We start from the raw sequence: 17,712 nt of genomic DNA on the forward strand, positions 1-17,712 counted from the left end.
CAATACAAGTGGCAAATAGAGGGTGCTGTGTTATCTCAGGAGAACCTCGGGGAAGTTCCATTAAATCCAGAACACCACATAAGGATTCTGATGCTAAGAGATCAATGCATTATAAAATGTAAGAAAAGCTTGTACAAACTATTAGGTATTTGGGGGACAACGAGAATGGCACTGATCACAAAAGTACCTGTTCTGATTACAGAATTAATCCACTCATGAAGAGATCAAAACTAAGGCAGAAGAAGCTACGGAAGAGTCGCACGCTTGTTTTGATGGTAACAGACAGGAAGAGGCTTTGGGGTTTTTTAAACACTGAACCAAATGACAGTGATATGAGAAGGAGGAACTCGGCCTGAGTAAAACTTTCCAGATGTTTTATAATAATATGCAAATTCTTATATATATATATTCACACACACATATATAAGAATGTATATATACATATATGAACTTTTATAACTGAAAGCAAAACCAAATATTTCACAGACTACTTAAGATGAGATTAGTAACAGTGAGGTGTATGTAGTGCTTGTACTCCAAGCTGTTAATTAAAGCAGGAAGCAACCAGTGAAGCAAAAGGAAGAAAGAATTGGATAAACAAGTATTTTCCAGAACATCTCAGTACTTGTGTTTAACAATCATACAATGCAGCCATTCCTTTTTAATCTATATACACACATTCCCAAGTATTCCAAGCAGAAGCCCAGTTTAAAAAAGAGCCAGCGGGGCAAACCAAAGTCCCTCACTTTACAGATGGAAACAAACTACGCAATAGATCAAAATCAAATCTCAGAGCTTGATGTGCACATTTCAGAGTTATCACAACAGTGGCTTTCAGAGCAGAACAGTGTCATTCTTCCACTGTGGTTAACGGTGCCATAGAAGCCACATCAAGCCATCACTTGTGTCAAGAACGCAATTGGGTTTCTAATAACAGTGGAAGTTTAACTAAGAGTGACTATCAGCAATTAAGAATTTATCAACACAATAAAGACTTCCATGACAAACTTCTATCTAACAGACCCAGCTATACCTTGGCATATCGCAGACTGCTTACCCTTCTTTCTCACCCACACAAAGCTTAAAATAGGTTTTGTTTTCTTGTTTGCAAACATTCCCATAAACTTTAATATAAAACACTTGGTTACATGACTACATGGTTACAAGACTACATACAAACCAGTGCCACCTCCTTTGAAATGCACAGCCCTCACACTCAACATGACCTACCTTTGCTCAGTCACAACAAAAGCAGCCCTGCTGCTCAAGGAAGAATCCACATACCAACAACACATACAAGATTCGATCACACTTGTATCCCCTGCCTTGTGAATACAGTGTGTGCACGTCATAAACTCCTCATTTCTCCCAAAGCAGCTGCGCCTCCTACATACACAACATGACCTGCTTCCTACCACCACAGCCACAGAAGAAGAAAAAGGCTGCAGAACCTCATTACTAGCTGTGACTTAAAGAACTGTTTCATTGCACAGAAGCCTTTCCCTCAGCTGACAGACCATCTTCCTTCACAGCAGCCCTTCACAGAGGGGAATCAGTTCTAACTTCAGAATCCCAGACCTCCAGCTGCATGAAATACAACTGTAACTGGAGGAATCATTTTAAAGGCATCAGCCTTTGTGATCACATCACAAAACCACAAGTAAAATGAAATTGTTTTATTAATGAGGTAACACACGGTTTTCATGGCTTTAAAAACTTTCTCCATTATGTCCTTCATGTAGTCCACTTTAGTGTTAATTAAAGCACTAATTCCACAGTATGCAACCACAAAGATACACGAGGTAGCACAAGGCCTCAGCACTGATGTCCCAGCTCACCAACCTCAGCTAAATGCCTGTGTGGAAATACCTCCACCAGGAGATATCACAGGCTTTCTTCAATAGACACACAGCACTTTCTGATGCAACACTGAAATAAAAAGTGAAAAAATGCATTCAATTATTTCCAGGCAGTGTTTCAGCTTGAAAAGGCTGAGATTTGTCTGCCTTTTTTGAAGGCTGCATAATGAGTTTAATGTTTGGCCTGCAGGTATGATATATAACAGTCTTAAGAGTTGGAAGGGACCTTTAGAAAAGGTCTCTGACAAGAGACTGAAAGGAGCTCAGAACTCTGCACGTTAACGTTTTATTCAGCTGACAATTTTACTGCTATCAATCCTGAAGTCAGACTGTATGTGCTGGGCTTTAAGATCCATCAAATGGGAAAAACGAGCACATCAAAGCAGCTGATCCACAACAGAGCACTGCCTATTTTAACCTGCCCTCCATCTGATTCTCTCTGGGTCTGTTTCATGTCACACATCAAACACACGTGGGACAAGGGGCTGCTTTTACACTCAGCTGCACCACATCCACTTGTACGCCTTGTGCAAAGTCACTACAGCAAGATTAGCTTCATCTTAACTAGCTGGAGGCTTAACAGCAACATTAAAGACACAGCCCAGCTCCGGATGGAACACCCAAATACATGAGCAAGGTACCAACACTGCAACACTTACCTGAGCCATTTATTACCACTTCATCAAACTCACCATTAAAATTAGCAACAAGCAACAGGTCTGGATGAAATTCATTACTTGTTTGAAACTAAAAGCAGACAACTATGTCTCTTTGTTGATCCTTATTCAGATGTATGGTTTTGTAGCTGTTTCTGTTCCATTTCACAGCATAATCATGTTCCATTTTAAATAAGTACACACTACACCCTGCAATCAAAGAAACACATTTTCAAAAGCCACTAAAATGCGTATTTAGATGTTTCCAGCAATTTAGAGCTCAGTCAAGCAGCACACGGTGTTTACTGTGTCACGCAGGATTAGACACCAGATATTTTACTCATAACCAAAATGTTTTGGACCCCCCAGTCAGACACAAATGCAAACCTTCCTAAATGACAGTCCACAGACAACAAACTCTATTTTGAACACTTGAATTCTATTTTGAACTCAGACGTTCTGAATAAAGCTGTGCTCCTCATACCAAAGGGAAAGGCCAAAAGAACAACTTAGAAATATTGGAAGACTAAACAAGACTAAGCAACGTCAGTGAGCACAACATCACTGAAAGTACAACACAAGCAAGGAAGTAGTAGCTAATGGCTGCTTTTCTTGTCTGTAAGCACTGTGAACCACCAAATTCATATTTATGGTTTATTCTAAATCAGAGAATAGAATCCTAGATGCATACATATATATGCATATATATGTATATATATATATAGAATCCTATACGTAAGCCCAATAAACAGCTAATTCACACTGAGCAGCCCCCACTGACTCTGAAGGTTCTTCTGTCAGGAGGGAACAAACCAACAGCAACATCAGTGTAATGCGGCTGCACCACTGGCACTCACCAAGAGCCATCCTTCCTCTGCACACATCCAGGGGACTACACCCTTGTTTCAATGTTTAAAACGACATTCTTTTCATGTGCATCACAAATAGATCATTAGGCCCACATTTCCCTTTTGAAAAGGGCCATCAAATACCATATAATGCACGCAGTGTTCTGTTAAAGTACCTTATCTATGCGGCACCGTCCTCCAAACAGCATTTCAGAATTGCAAATGGTACACAAACAAATGAGAAACTTGTCACACCTTTCAGGGGAAACGTTATCACATTGCTTTCAGCTAGTCCTAACAGAATCCCAACCAGCTAAAGGGAAGAAGAAGGAAAAAGGAAGAAAATAAAACAAAAGAAAACAAAATACAAGGCACTGCTAACCTAAGGATTCCATCTAGCAGCCAGCAGGAGAAGGATTCTTGCTGCTGTGCCAACTTAGGCCCCCCAAGTCGCTGCCTTGTAATCCAAGGTCAGACTAGTTTGTAAACAAAAAGGAATTAACATACTTGCTTTCCCAACAGAACATCAAGTCTGCTAAATTTGGATACCAGCGTTCTTGAGATATTGTTCACGAACTGAATTATCAAGCCTTGTTTTTCACTCCATCTAAAATAGAGCTAAAAAAATACAATAATAATAATAACCTGAGAAAAAAGCACTGAACATCCCGAGATGCTTGTTTAGTTGAGGGCCAACAGTAACATCAAGATGTGAATCAGGCTCCATGCACGTGGCTGCGTATCAAGCCCTGCCCTTGATGAACACAGACCTCACAAACGTCACTTATTGTGACACAAGGCAGCACAGCCACACCTGCCTGTGCCTCAGGTAAAGCATCAGTGTTAAAAAGAGAAATAATCCCTCAGGCCTCTCTATTTTGCCAAAGCCACAGTATTTGATCCCATTTTCACTACTACATGCTTATTCTTTCCTAGAAGCTCACACCCTTTATCACCATTAATAACAGAAAGTTACTGCAGTCACAGATGTTTAAGAAAGGGAGAGAGGGTAACCTGGGAAACTACAGACCAGTGAGCCCCACCTCTGTGCCCAGGATGATCATGGAGCAGATCCTTCTAGCTGTCATGTTAGGGTACATACAAGACAAAGAGGTGACTCAAGACAGCCAGCACGGCTTCACCAAGCACAGACCATGCCTGACCAATCTGGTGGCCTCCTATGATGCAGTGACAGCACTGGCAGATGGGAAGGGAGATGGATGTAATCTACCTGGACTTCTGCAAAGTCTTTGACAGGGTCCCTCACATCATCCTTCGCTCTAAATAGGAGAGCTGTGGATTGAAAGGATGGACTGTTCAGTGGATAAGGAAGCGGCCGGCTGGATGCCGCCAAAGGGTTATGATTGATGGCTTTGTGTCAGGGTGGAAGCCGGTCACAAGTGGTGTCCTTCAGGGGTCGGTCTTGGGGCTGGTGCTCTTCAACGTCTTCATCAGTGACACTGGCACTGAATGCACCCTCAACAAGTTTATGGATGACACCAAGCTGAGTGGTTCAGTCAATACACTGGCGGGAAGGGAAGCCATCCAGAATGACCCGGAAAGCCTAGAGAAGTAGGCCCGTAAAAACCTAATGCATTAAGTTAACCATTAAGGCCAAGTGCAAGGTGCTGCACTTGGGTCAGGGTAATCCTAAGTATTTATACAAACTGGGAGAAGAACCCCTGGACAGCAGCTCTGCAGAGAAGGACTTGGGGATCCTGGTGGACAAGAAGCCAGACATGAGCCAGCAGCATGTGCTTGTAGCCTGGAACCAACACAGTCTGTTGAAACTAGATGATCTTTGAGGTCCTTTCAGCCCAGGCCATTCTATGATTCTACAATACAGCTATAGCACAAAGAAAGCAGTGAGACGGAATTCTGATAGAAAGGAGGCTTGGCTTTGGCATCTTCACTCCCACAGTTAAAAACCTCCAGCACTTGAAGGGCAAAGAAGCAGTGGAATAGCACAGGGCACAACCACCGCCCAGGGAATGCTTGTTTTACCAGGGAATTACAAAACTGTGTGAAATAGCAGCAAAATGCTGAGTGTCGGGATTTCTGACATTTATTTTAGGTTCTGGGAAAAGAACATTGAGTGCAGTTGTTGCAATTTTGTAGCCATTTCTGGAATTTCTGTCCTCAGCCTTAAGGTCTGAGTAAGTTTCCTAATTTTGTTCCATAATTGGCTTCTTTAAATGGCTCCATTGGAAACAACGTGATGCTATTTCATAGCTGTCCCATTGACAACAAGGGCGGAGAAGGTCTCAGCGCAGAGACATCTGGGATTCTACACCTCCCAGAGCTGCTCCTGAGCCTGCTGCAATGTATTTTAAGTAGCAAAACATTCCTACAATTTCAACATATTCTACTGTTCAATAAAGTGGAGAAAACTCAAGACCTTATAAGGGATTACAATCAAGAGAATTTTGCCTCTTATGAGAGATGCGAGCTACAAAACTGCAGTCCAAATGTAGCAATAGCTGTCAGCGTGTTAGATCTACAAGACAACTCTAAAAAGGCTTTAAAAAATACTGAAACTCTATATGGTTGATGTCAAGGTCTGCCCTTCTTTAATGCCTGGGTTTTGTGCTGTATACTGAACACGCACATACACCATTAATAATATCTGTAGTCTTACAATAAGAAATCTCTGAAATGCTGCAAGGATGTATCTTTATCTGAGAACTATGGCAACCCCGTTAAGAAATACTCCTGTAAACATTATCATGTCACCAGTACCTGCATTCTTCTTAAGAAACACTCAAAACTAATTCCAAAATACAGCAGCCATCTGGAAGTAAAACGCAGCACTGCTTTTCTCCTCCTCGTGTCTCCAAATACGCCGGTGATTTCCTGCAATAAATCTTACCCACTGTAAGTATCTACTTGCTGTTTAGTAAGGAGTGTTTTTCTGTCACCAAGCAATGCAAAGCAGAGTTGTGGCTTCTCGATGAGCGTAGTCAGGAAGTGAAAAACCACTCCTCAATAACCATCTTTGCATCACGTTCCACAAATAGCTACCCAGCAAGTTTCTGAAGCAGCTCAGGCACGAAGCAGCTGAGCTGTGAGAAAGCTGCGAGCTCCTGTAACAGCCACCCATCCCCAGGAATACAGGAGGGAATGCTGAGCCTGTATTTTTTAAGAAGCCTGAGTGATCCGAGTGAGGAATGGCAGAGTAACAAGCCCTACATGTGTATCTGGCAAGCTCCTCAATACCATCATTAAAAATGGAACATGGCTGTACCTGAAAGACCATCTGATAGGGGCAGCAATCCGTCCTGTTTCTGCAGATGAAGATTATGTCTGAAGACTATCAGTATTTTTTGGGTGTCTAACTGATAAACAGGCAAGTGATAAAACATACACAGACTATCTAAGAGCCTTTGCAAGGACATCAAAGACTTGTAAGGAGGCTGCTGCTTGTGAAAAGCAAACACTATTACAGATTGAAAAACAGCCAGGAAACTGAACAAATTTTTGAGGTCAATATTCTTCACTGCAACACACTAATTGGATAATAAAGATTAATTAGCAGCATCCAGAATAAAATGGCCCATTTGTTGCCTATTCAGGTGCCCAGAAGCTACTTATATCCCACAGAGCACACCTGCTCAGCTCCAATGCAAAGTGCATACAAATTCTAGCTTGGGAACACAAGTTCTCATTCATATAACAGTACCCTAATCCCAAAACCACATTCAGTCTTCCTAATCTGCTTTCTTGATGCTCCCCCAGCTTCCTCATTTCTGGTCATGTTGCAGTGACAGAGGTATCAGGTCCAGTACAAACATGTCCCGGTGGGGAATTTGTTCTAGAGACACCAAGTTAAAGGCACTGGGGATGAGAGCACTCAGAAACCAACAGCTCCCAAATAATTTAGCCATTACACCTCTGTGAGGAAGATCCACAGCCATCCATCACAGAGCTGCTCCAGCAGGTGTTGGCAGTGGCTTGAATAAACAGAGATGCCCCACATTCAGGCTCCCTGAGCTCTGACAAGGGAACACGAGGCAGAAATCACTCCCGAAGACACTCTAGGTGCTCCTAGGGCAGATGGATAAGGTCACTGCAGCCTAGTGAGTCTTCATTGCTTTTTTAAACCATCCTGAAGCAGAATTGCCATAGCCCACCTTTCTGCCCAGTCATTTCCACTGCTCTTTTTACCAGCACTGGAGCCCATTACAAAGCAGATCGCTTCAAGGAACTCACCGCCACGACTAAATAAAAGCCTAGTTTTCACCCAAATTAGCTCCATAAACCTTCCGACTCGGCAAAAGCCATGACCGATGTCACCGCACACACTGAGGCAACTCTGAGTGCAGCAAACTCCACCCTCATCCTTCCCAAGCACCAATTGCTTGTCATTAGCAGATCGTTTGGAACCCATTCAGGTGATTTCCCCTCTCCTCCTCCCAACTTTACAACAGCAGTTAGAATTGTAGTGAAGTACTAAGCCCTCAAACTGAGTGAATTGAGACCTGCTGTACCACTGCAAGCCTCAAGCTGCTGTAAATAGGCCCAGGGATGCTCACCGTATTAATTCCTTACGCACTGGAGAAAAGGAAAAGTGAAGTAGTAATATTTCCAGATGGCTATTACAATTACATTACCAACACTAAAGAAAATAGATTAAATTTAACAATAAATAGGCAATATAAACAGAATCTAATATCAGTAATGCATGTTATAGGATGGGTAAAGTGATCTACTTACACTACACTTTAAAATCAAGCATCTCAAGTCTGAAAAGGAAATTCGGTGGCTCCTTGAGCTCTGCCATTCTGTGCACTACAGCCAAAGGAGCACAGAGTGCCCTGAAGAATGAAAACACTCCAGTACTGTTAAGCAACCTGACCAGAAATGAATGGACTTGGTATGAGGATGAATACTGAAATATAGGGGAAAGGAAGGAGGACACTCTGAGAAGAGCTGTGAATTATTAAACAGTTTAAAATCTCTCCTGTTGAGATCAGCAAGAACAGACAGAGAGATAATTCTAAATAGAGATTTTAGACATATTCAGAAAACATGGTAAAGAAAATAGCGGCTAATAATAAAGGGAACTTCTCTCTGAGCTTAAATTAAAGCAAAGCCAAACTCTGAACAGAGAAATATTATATTGCAACACAATGTGATTGACAAACCCAGAGCCACAGGAAGTCACTGAAGCCAAGGGCTTCACTCAGATTCAAGAAGAAAACAGCTATTTAAACACATAATAACACCAAGAACAAAAACACATACACGGCTGAAGGAATCTAAAGTCTCACAGCACAGAATGTCAGACAACATCCAAATAGATCATCGAGATCTACCCATCTGACCATAGAAATACTTCACCTAGCTGAGCCCACAGCGCCCAGCAGCAAATGCCAAGGAAAGAGTACAAGCAACGCGGCAAGCACAGAACACACTGTCCCTTGGGGCAGCAAAACACAGAGCACTGCTCAGCTGTCTTAAGGCTGGCGTCTGCAAACCATCCAGCCCCAACAAGCATCTGGTGTTGGCCAATTCCTGAACACAAGTTGTGTATGACTTCATAGTTGATGCTACGTGGTTTTAATTTCTTCTCCCACCTTGCAATTAAGAGCAAGAACCACAGATTTATTTGCAAACAGAAGTCAGTGCAATACCTGGAGTCAATCCAGCAAGTGCATCACCTTGACTTTTTGGAATCCACCTACCAAGCCCACCTCAAATGGCACAAGAATAAAACCAAGACTGAACAGCACATGTCTCATTTAAGCATTAGTCCCACTAGGAGGGAGTCTGAATAAATCCCCTTCATACACAAACTAAGAAAAAAAAGAGAACAGTTCTATAAACTCTTCACATTCTCCCTTCAATTGCAAAACAAAAATATGTTTCCAAATATACTGATAACACAGTGGGTATCTGTACATACGTGCAAACATTTGCTCTGACTTTGAAGCTGGCCCTGCTTCCAAGTTCGGATGAGCTGAGTGACTTCCAGATATCCCTTTCAACTCGCATTATTCTATGATTACATAGAAAGCGTTCCCAAAAATTACATAGCAATGCATTATAACACTAATTACAACCAGGGACTGTAATTAGGACTCCTCCATCGGCAATTTATTAACCTCTTTGTATTCCCTTCAAAAATTTGAGCTTGACTTCTTCAATTAGTTTCCTCTGTAACCAGTCAGACCTTTTATGAACACTGGAAACTCAAACAAGAAAACACAACATTTAAAGCATTCAAAGCCTTTTCTTTATCGTGCTGCTCTGTATCTCAGAGTAAGCAGTGGTCAGCTGTCATTAAACAGCAACCGAAAAGCTTTATTTTGTTTTCTTCACAAAACAGAAAACAATATTAAAATAATAATAATAAAGATAGGAGAAATAAAAAAACAAACCACAGGCCTGCATTGCCCTGTGGGCAGAATTAATTGAAGCCTGCTGTCATTTTTCCATGAGGTTTCCTACCAGCCCCATCTCACCTGCACTACCCGCTGCACAAACAACTGGGCTGAGCAAGGAGCACAGCGGGATGGCTCCCAGCTCAACACACAGCGCTGCCAGCTGCTGCTCTCCTGAAGCAACACGGGGCTGCCCTTCAGCTGGGAATATCACCTTGGGCCACCACCTGTCAAAAATTTCACACAAATTAGTCACTGTGTAGGTAACATCTTTCATCGTCACGAGGTCTGGCTGTGTCATCTGAATGCCTGATGAAGTCACTCAAGTGGGCGAAGATTGACAAAGATTTAAATATAACAGAAAGGCTTGGGTTGGAAGGGGCCTTAAAGCCCACCAGCCCCATTCCATACCATGGGCTGGCTGCCCCCCACCAGCTCAAGCTGGGCCCCATCCAACCCGGCCCCGAGCACCTCCAGGCATGGGGCACCCACAGCTCTAAGGCAGCTGTTCCAGAGCTTCACCTGTGCCCTCTGAGTAAAGAATTTCATCCTACCATCTAACCTAACTCTTCCCTTTCTGTTTAAACCCTTTGTCCCATCTCTATCAGACGATGTAAAAGTTGATCAATTGCACAGGATTTGTGCTCTTGCCCAGCTCAAAGTTCACAGAAACTGTTGGGTCATGAATGTGTAGAGCATCAATCACGGTAAGAACTTCCTCAGCCCCAGAAAGACTGTTCCAGCATCCTCACAGAAACAGAGACTGTTTCAGCATTCTCACTCACAAGAGTCCTGACAAAAGGATAATAAATTACTGTTTCCTTCCCAATTTCTACCATAAACAAAGAGTAAGACACAGTATGTAGACAAAGTATGGGGAGTGATATAGAGCTTCAGAGAACTGGGAACGAAATCACATCCCTGCTTCCCATTGACTCCTGCCAACACAATGAGAAGCCACACAGCTCAGCTAAAGGAGCTGAAGCAAAGCCCAGTGGAAACCCAAAAGCAACTACACACCATTTCCATCGCAGCACAGGCAGCCTGAGAGCTCACAGGGCACCCCACAGCCCTCCATGCTCTCCCAGAGGTAACAATGTGCAGCAACGGGTGTCACTGGGACAAGCTTTGAGGGCGAGGCGAGCTGAGTCTGCTCTGGGAGAAGGCCAGCACCGCTGGAATGCTCCAAACGTTCCACGGGGCTCAGCCTCGCTGGCAATTTATTTGTACGGCGCATTCCACATAACGCAAGAAGGAAAAAATACCCTTCTGCAAACAGTGAATTAAACAAACCAGGTTTCCAAACTCTTTTTCGGATGACTCAGACTGTTTTAGCCTCTATAATGTTTACGGCCAGAATACAAACATACACTGGCACTAAAACGTAGCAACTGAAAATACAGCTGCACCAACGTTTCGCTTCAAAAGGAGCTGAAATGGCTCAGGTCTGAATGCTGCTCTCAACCTTTGCTTTCAGAAATGAAGAGTGTTTATAAATATCATAAGGGTGAGCTCAGGGTGGGAAAAGAAAGAAAGAAGGAAAGAAAGGAAAAAGAAATAGAGGAACTGACACAAGTGCGACGTGCATAAATGACTTAAGTCCATCAGTGTGTGAACACCTCACCAGGGGAGAAACGAGGCTTCTAAGGAAAGGATTATCCTTTCCAGGAAGCCACAAAGAAGGAGGCAAATCAAAGATGATCACTAAAGCCCTCAGAGCCGCAGGAATAGCCAAATGCACGGGGCTATTTATAACCCTGAGGTTTGTTCACAAACACTTTTAGCCTCCAACCCAGCCCCGGCACAGGAACACGGCCCTTAGCGACCTAAGAGACCTAAGAGAGCACCGGGATCCCCCCAGGTTGCCTGAAAGGAGGCCCTGCTGCAACAGCCACCGCCAGCTGCTGCCAGCATCAACAGGAAGATGGAAGCAGGCAAAGTGCTGATGACACACATCGTTCCTATTAGAAAAGCCGAGAGCCAAAAGTGTCAAACAAGCCGCGTCTTCTGCGGGAAGCTGCATCTTCATAAAAAAAAAAAAAAAAAAAGAATTTGGGAGCGTTAATTGAAGCGATCCCAACAAGTTTTGCAATTAATTAATTACTTGCTGGGATTAATTAAGACATGGGTAGACAGGGAACGAGAGGCGAGGCAGCCTCTCGTAACGTGTGGGGGCGCTGGGCAGGGCCGTGCGAGGCGGCACAGCCCGCACACCTGAGCCGGCACCGGGACAGAGCGGCTGCAAACAGCGCTGCACAACGCTCAGAGCACGGGGCAACACGAGGCTCGGAGCGATGGGACGCGGTGCGGGCAGGGCTGACAGCGGGTCGGTGTGGGGAGAACCGAGGCGAGGGAGGGAGAAGGGGCGGGTGTGGAACACACACGGAGCGAGGCGAGCGAGGGGACGGGGCTGAGGGTGCTGAAATTCAGCGTCCGTGAAGGAAGGCAGAACCGAGCCCGGCCCCGGGCACGCACCGCACGCGGAGCCCCGCGATGTTCCGCTCCGCTCCGTTCCGAGGCCGCGCCCGCCCCGCGCCGGGGGTCGCCGCGCCGCGGAGGCCGAGGGCCTGGCTCCCCCGTTCGGCTCCGTGCTGCCGTACCCCCCCGCCCCACCTCAGCCCCTCCCCGCCCCCCTCATCCCGACCCCTGAGGTGAAGCTGTTGCCCCGCTCCCCCCGCGCGCCCCGACCTTACCGCTGCCGCAAACAACGGGCAGCCGCGGGAGCGCCAGACTGTGAGGGGGCGGCGGCGGCGCGCGAGGCAGCAGCTGAGGGCGGGAACTGACAACGGGGAGGAGCCGGAGCGGGAACGAGCCGCAAACAACGAGAGCGCGCACTGAGGGCTCCGTGCTGGGCGGGTTTAGACGGAGTGATTGACGGCTCTCTGAGCCAATCGGCTGCGAGAGGAAGGGAGGTAGGCGGGCTGAAGGCTGAACCTCCATCAACCGCCGGCCGGGAGGGGAGGAGCAAACTCGTTTTGATGAGCGTCTCGCCGAGCCAATGAGAGCGGGAGCGCAGTAAGAGATACCTCCCTGCTGGCCAATAGAGAGCAGCGAGAGGGAAGGGGGCGGGGCTTCCTGTGGCGAAGCGGGGCGGGCGGAGCCGCGCTGCTGCGCGGAGCCGAGTTCGCCGGGGATGCGCCGGGACGGTCCGCGGGGAGGCCCCAGGCCGGGCGGTACGTAGCGGGGACAGCGGGTCCGGGGACACAGCGCCATCGGGGCCCGTCAGGGGGTGGTTCGGTCGTGGGAAGTCCCAGCGAGACCGGGCCGGGCGGGCCGCTCCAGCCCGGCCCTGAGGGAAAGGCCTGTGGTGCTGAGCGCTGTGAGAACACAAAGCCTGAGGGCGGTCAGGGCCCCGGGCTGCCCGAGTCACTGTGAGACATAAGGGCTGGGTTCGGAGTGTTCTGTGGGGTCCGGATCTGCTGCTCCCTGTGGGCCCAGGACCCGCTGGGCTCATCCCGTGGTTCTGGGGTTCATTCTCCCCTGCGCTCGTTGCTGCTGCGCTGCGAGGCACTGAAAGAAGCCGTGAAAGAAACCTCCAACGAAGTAAGTGCGTTCTTATAACGGGCCTACGGGAACGTGTCCCATTGCTCAGATACACACTGAGTCAGCCTTCAAATGACATTTAGTCGTTAGATTTATATGGAGTTGGGCTTCAGTTCTTAGAACTTTTAAGTAACTTTTGAGCTTTACGTGTAAACACACGTTGTTTTATGTGAGCTTTACGTTGTTAACACAGAGCTGAATGCTGTGTTTAACTTTCCTGTGTTTTCCTTCTAAACAGGACACAATGAGCTAACACAATATTCTAATTATTGTGCTCATCCCGCCGAGGTCAGTAGCACTACTTGCACAGTGTCTCTCCTCACTGATAATTTTCCTTTCCTGCTAATTACAGCAGTTCTATTAGGAGCCAACAGCGTTTTTATTTTTATACTCTGCCACTGACATTACTTCAGTGCTTTCACAGAACTAGTTCAGGTGCGTACCAGATTCACACCCCTTTCATAGGGATCTATGTGATAGCTCTCCTCCAGCTGTCTGCAAATACTGTTCTTTCTTTCCTTACAAAATATGGCCACATTCTTCTTGTCATCAAACCCTCCATCACTGCTGTCTATATACCCAGCTGCCAGATTTTAGGGGTTTTTTTTGGGCTTCCTGTGCTTGTACTAGTGCAGGACTGTGAGATCTCAGAGGTACCCTTGGATCTGTTGAATTTTCACCCCTACAACACTCATAAAACTGAGTGGAGCCCTGCAGCCCTTGTCCAGTCATGCAGGTACATCTCTTAACTACATAAATGAAAGGCAGTGTCACATCCCTTGCTGAGGTTTTCATCTGCTTGTTTAAATTGTGTTACAGGGTGGTTCTGAACCTCATGAATTGAGCAGCTTCCTAACTAAGAAGCCCCATCCAACTTCTGTAGCTTTCATTTTTATTTTGTTTTTACAGTAAGGGTGGTGAGGTACTGGGACAGGTTGCTCAGAGAGGTGGTGGATGCCCCATCCCTGGAGACATTTCAAGGTCAGGCTGGACAGGCCTCTGGGCAACCTGATCTAATTGTAGATGGCCCTGTTTATTGCAGGGGAGTTGAACTAGATGACTCAAAGGGTCCCTCCCCATTCACATTCTCTTTTCTCCAGAGACAGTTGATAGCACCTTCTTCAAGTATCCAATAACCTGATAGTTCTAAGAGTGTTGAATTTCCTTTTGCCTTGCAGGCACAAGTTTCCAGTCTGCTTCTTTGGTTTCTCAGTTTGCAAATAAGAGGTTCTTCTCCCTGTAGTGTTTGTCACGACGATTTCCAGAGCGAGTTCTCTGGAATATTTTCATGAAGGGAATGTTGAAAGTTTCAGATCACTGCAGTCTTCACTGTAGCCATCGACTTGTACTTGAGGATACTGGAAATACTTTCAAAGAGCAGGAAATACTTAAGGTGGATTTTAATAGTTGTTCTGTAGTCCTGTCTCCCATCTGGTTTATGTGTGATCCTACAGCCAGAGCAATGCTAACTGAACTGCCCTCTGTTTTTTTTCTGCCTGCTTAGCAATGTAAATGCTGCTGCTCAGCTCCACCACATCCCTGAGAGGATGGGTGCCAGTTCTGCTCTTCAGTAACTGGCTTTCATCACACCTGTAGGCAGTCTGAGCAAGCTACAAAAATACTATTTAAAACTTTATTTTCAGTTGTTCAGCTCAAGAAGCTGGCCTGGGGTGACCCGAGGGTCAGGAAGGAGCTGCACTAACAGTAACACCAACTGAGATGGTTTTAGGCTTGGCCAGATCTGTTCTTTAGAACAAATCCCACTTTTGCCCTTTAAGTCAGAGCAAACAAGAAAGTTTGTTGAATCACAAATCAGGTGACAGAGGGTTGATTTTAGTGGCATACAGAATGATTGTCCCCTAGTCTAGTTCAGTATTCTAACGTGGAAAACAAAAACCTAATTAGAAGGGAAATGTTGCTAATAGTTTTCTCCCTGTTCAGGGAGTTGAATAGACTTAGTTGGTGGATCTGGTGAACATCAGTAAGAACAGCAGCCACAGCAGGAGCCAGCAGTGCCTGCAAGGGACAGGGGCTCATCTGCCCCCCTGGGAGCTGGCAGGGAAGGTCAGGTGCTGGGTTCTGTCAGCTGGAACAAAACAAAGTTCAGTTTATCTCAAGCGAAACGATCTTGGTTTTACAGAAGTAATTTTTATTACATTTCTAAATCTCAAATGTTGAAAACAGTTGCTTATGAAACCTTTTCTAGCATTGTTTCACTGGGATGTAATTATTCATCTTTGTAGTTTGGATGACTAAGGAGGATCATAGTTCTTCCTGTTCCTGCTTTAAAGTTGGTACTTCAGACTCGCAGTGAAAGTCTTCTGGCAGCTGCAGTGGTTAAAAATCTCATTTAGGAATACAGAAACCTTTATGAGTGCAATGGCTGATAAGATTTGTTCCTGTTTTTCTTTCATCATGACTACACTGCAATTTAAACATACTACCAGGCCAACGAATGGAAGTATTCCTATCAGCCAGTGCCTGCACGCTTTAGATACCTGCCACAAAACAAGCATTTTCCATAACCCTCAGTATTTTAAGATTGCTGTTTGACAGAAGGAGGTGATAGTAGCACTAACTGGGTCATTTCAGCTGTAGACTGCAGGATTGTTCAGATAGTTTGTTATTTGTGCTTATTAGCAGGCTTGTATTTTAGTGGGATCGCTTACCACAGAAAGGGAACTGTTAGCTTTATTTTCAAGTATGAGCTAAGAGTACTTTGGTACAGGAGGAAAACAGCTCTGAACCATGTGCTCAATATAGAAAAACCTTTAAGTGAGGTTGATAGCTAACCTAAGTGAGAGGTAGGTGACACAGCTGAGCTAAGGCACTAGGACTGGGGAACCAGCAGAGAGCATGTCACTGAGAAGGGGAGCTCTGAAGGAAATGCCAGGACACGGTTTGCACTGATGCAGACGGTGGGAAAACCAGTTGGCCTGTGCACAGAGTACGTCTGGTGGTTGTGCAGTGACAGCTTTTGATGGCCCTCCTCTGTTTTGTTTTGTTAGGTTGCTGACCACTTGCCAGACTTCCTCTCCAAGCTGTTTAAATGAGAATGTCCCTGGCACAAAGAGTACTACTGACATGGCTTTTTACGTTACTCTTCCTCATCATGCTGGTGCTGAAGTTGGATGAGAAAGCACCATGGAACTGGTTCCTCATTTTCATTCCAGTCTGGATATTTGATACTATTCTTTTAGTTATGTTAATTGTAAAGATGGCTGGACGTTGCAAGTCTGGCTTTGACCCTCGCAATGGCTCCCAGAACATCAAGAAGAAAACCTGGTATCTCATTGCAATGCTGCTTAAATTAGCCTTCTGCCTTGCACTCTGTGCTAAGCTGCAGCAATTCACCACAATGAAACTAGCCTATGTATTTATCCCATTGTGGGCCTTGCTTATTGGGGGTATGATTGAACTCGGCTACAATATTTTCTATGTAAGAAGAGACTAAGCTGTACGTGGCTCTCCCGTCGGAGATTTGGTACCGATTTGCTGGATTACTGGTTTTGCTACAAATGTGATCCCTAAACCAGAATGCCTCCTAAGGAAACATGCTGGAGACGTGACCTGTACCAGGCTGAAGACCAGACTTGTACCATTTTTTATTTTAAAATGGTCAAACCTTCTCTTGTAAATAAAAGTATTTGTTCCAAATAAGGTGTTTTAACATGCTTGTTCGTTATAAGGAATAAAGTTAAGTCTTTTCCCATGCAGACAGGTACCAGAAGGAACCACAGCCATTCTATCCTACTGAATAACCCTGTTCATTTTTATGATGTCCTAAATTTAAGAGTCAGTAACAAATGGAAGCCACTAAAAAAGAGCAACAAAGGAATAAAGTAACTTAGCGTCATCTTTCTGACATAAGAATCCTCTTTTAGTATAAAAAATCTGAAACTAAATTGAGTTCTTAAATGCTGGAACATAAACAATACAGAGAAGAGGAAGACCGTGATGATTACAGTCAGCGCTCCTAGGGAGAAGTCACTTGTGCTTTAAGATTAGACTGCGGCTGCTGTAATAATTCATTTTTTACCTGCAGGAAGTGGTATTTTAAGGAAAAAGATGTTATTTTTGGCGCCTCCGGTGGCGCAGTGGTAGGAATGCCGCTTTGCAACACCGGAGGCCCGGGTTTGAATCCCCCCTGTGGCGCAAGTGGTAGAAGTGCCGCTCTGCTACACAGAGGCTCGAATCTTGGGAGTTGGACTCAATGATCTCTAAGGTCCCTTCCAACCCGCACGAGACTGTGATACTGTGTGATACTGTGATTTTTAATGTTGTGGTGTATTAAATCCGCGGAGGTGAGGCTATGTCTTTTTGGAGCATCAGCAAACACAAATGGGATCAGAAGTACTTCTTCACATAACAAATACAATGAATGGGACTTCTGGGAAGAACCGAACAAGAATCCTATATGCTC

General features: G+C 45.1%; 2 protein-coding genes across 18 annotated transcripts in view; one reads left to right on the plus strand and one right to left on the minus strand.

The window, feature by feature from the left end:
* Positions 1 to 12,582, minus strand: part of PHTF2 (putative homeodomain transcription factor 2) — a 53,904-nt gene extending 41,322 nt beyond the window's left edge. For 2 of the 8 annotated variants that reach the window (XM_085512906.1, XM_015881007.3), the window contains exon 1: positions 12,440 to 12,582. The gene's annotated coding sequence lies outside the window, so the exon portion shown is untranslated. Of the gene's footprint in view, positions 1 to 6,102; positions 6,267 to 9,827; positions 9,974 to 12,439 lie in introns of those variants that run through there. The other 6 variants (XM_015881088.2, XM_015880838.2, XM_085512892.1 and 3 more) reach the window with 4 other exon arrangements.
* A 241-nt stretch (positions 12,583 to 12,823) lies between these two features.
* TMEM60 (transmembrane protein 60) lies at positions 12,824 to 16,946 on the plus strand. 10 transcript variants are annotated; one of them, XM_085513032.1, is made up of 4 exons: positions 12,824 to 13,289; positions 13,528 to 13,577; positions 14,468 to 14,682; positions 16,298 to 16,946. In XM_085513032.1, the coding sequence occupies exon 4, from the start codon at positions 16,339 to 16,341 to the stop codon at positions 16,741 to 16,743; it is 405 nt and encodes a 134-aa protein (XP_085369158.1). In that variant the 5' UTR covers positions 12,824 to 13,289; positions 13,528 to 13,577; positions 14,468 to 14,682; positions 16,298 to 16,338; the 3' UTR covers positions 16,744 to 16,946. The 10 variants fall into 10 exon arrangements, with proteins under 10 accessions (XP_085369158.1, XP_085369171.1, XP_085369152.1 ...); XM_085513045.1 differs by lacking the exon at positions 13,528 to 13,577 and adding an exon at positions 13,642 to 13,724; XM_085513026.1 differs by having other exon boundaries at positions 12,824 to 12,919.
* Positions 16,947 to 17,712: the final 766 nt, after the last annotated feature.

The sequence above is a fragment of the Coturnix japonica genome, chromosome 1 (assembly GCF_054131305.1).
Source record: "Coturnix japonica strain WE chromosome 1, WE-NBRP24, whole genome shotgun sequence".
Lineage (NCBI taxonomy): Eukaryota > Metazoa > Chordata > Aves > Galliformes > Phasianidae > Coturnix > Coturnix japonica.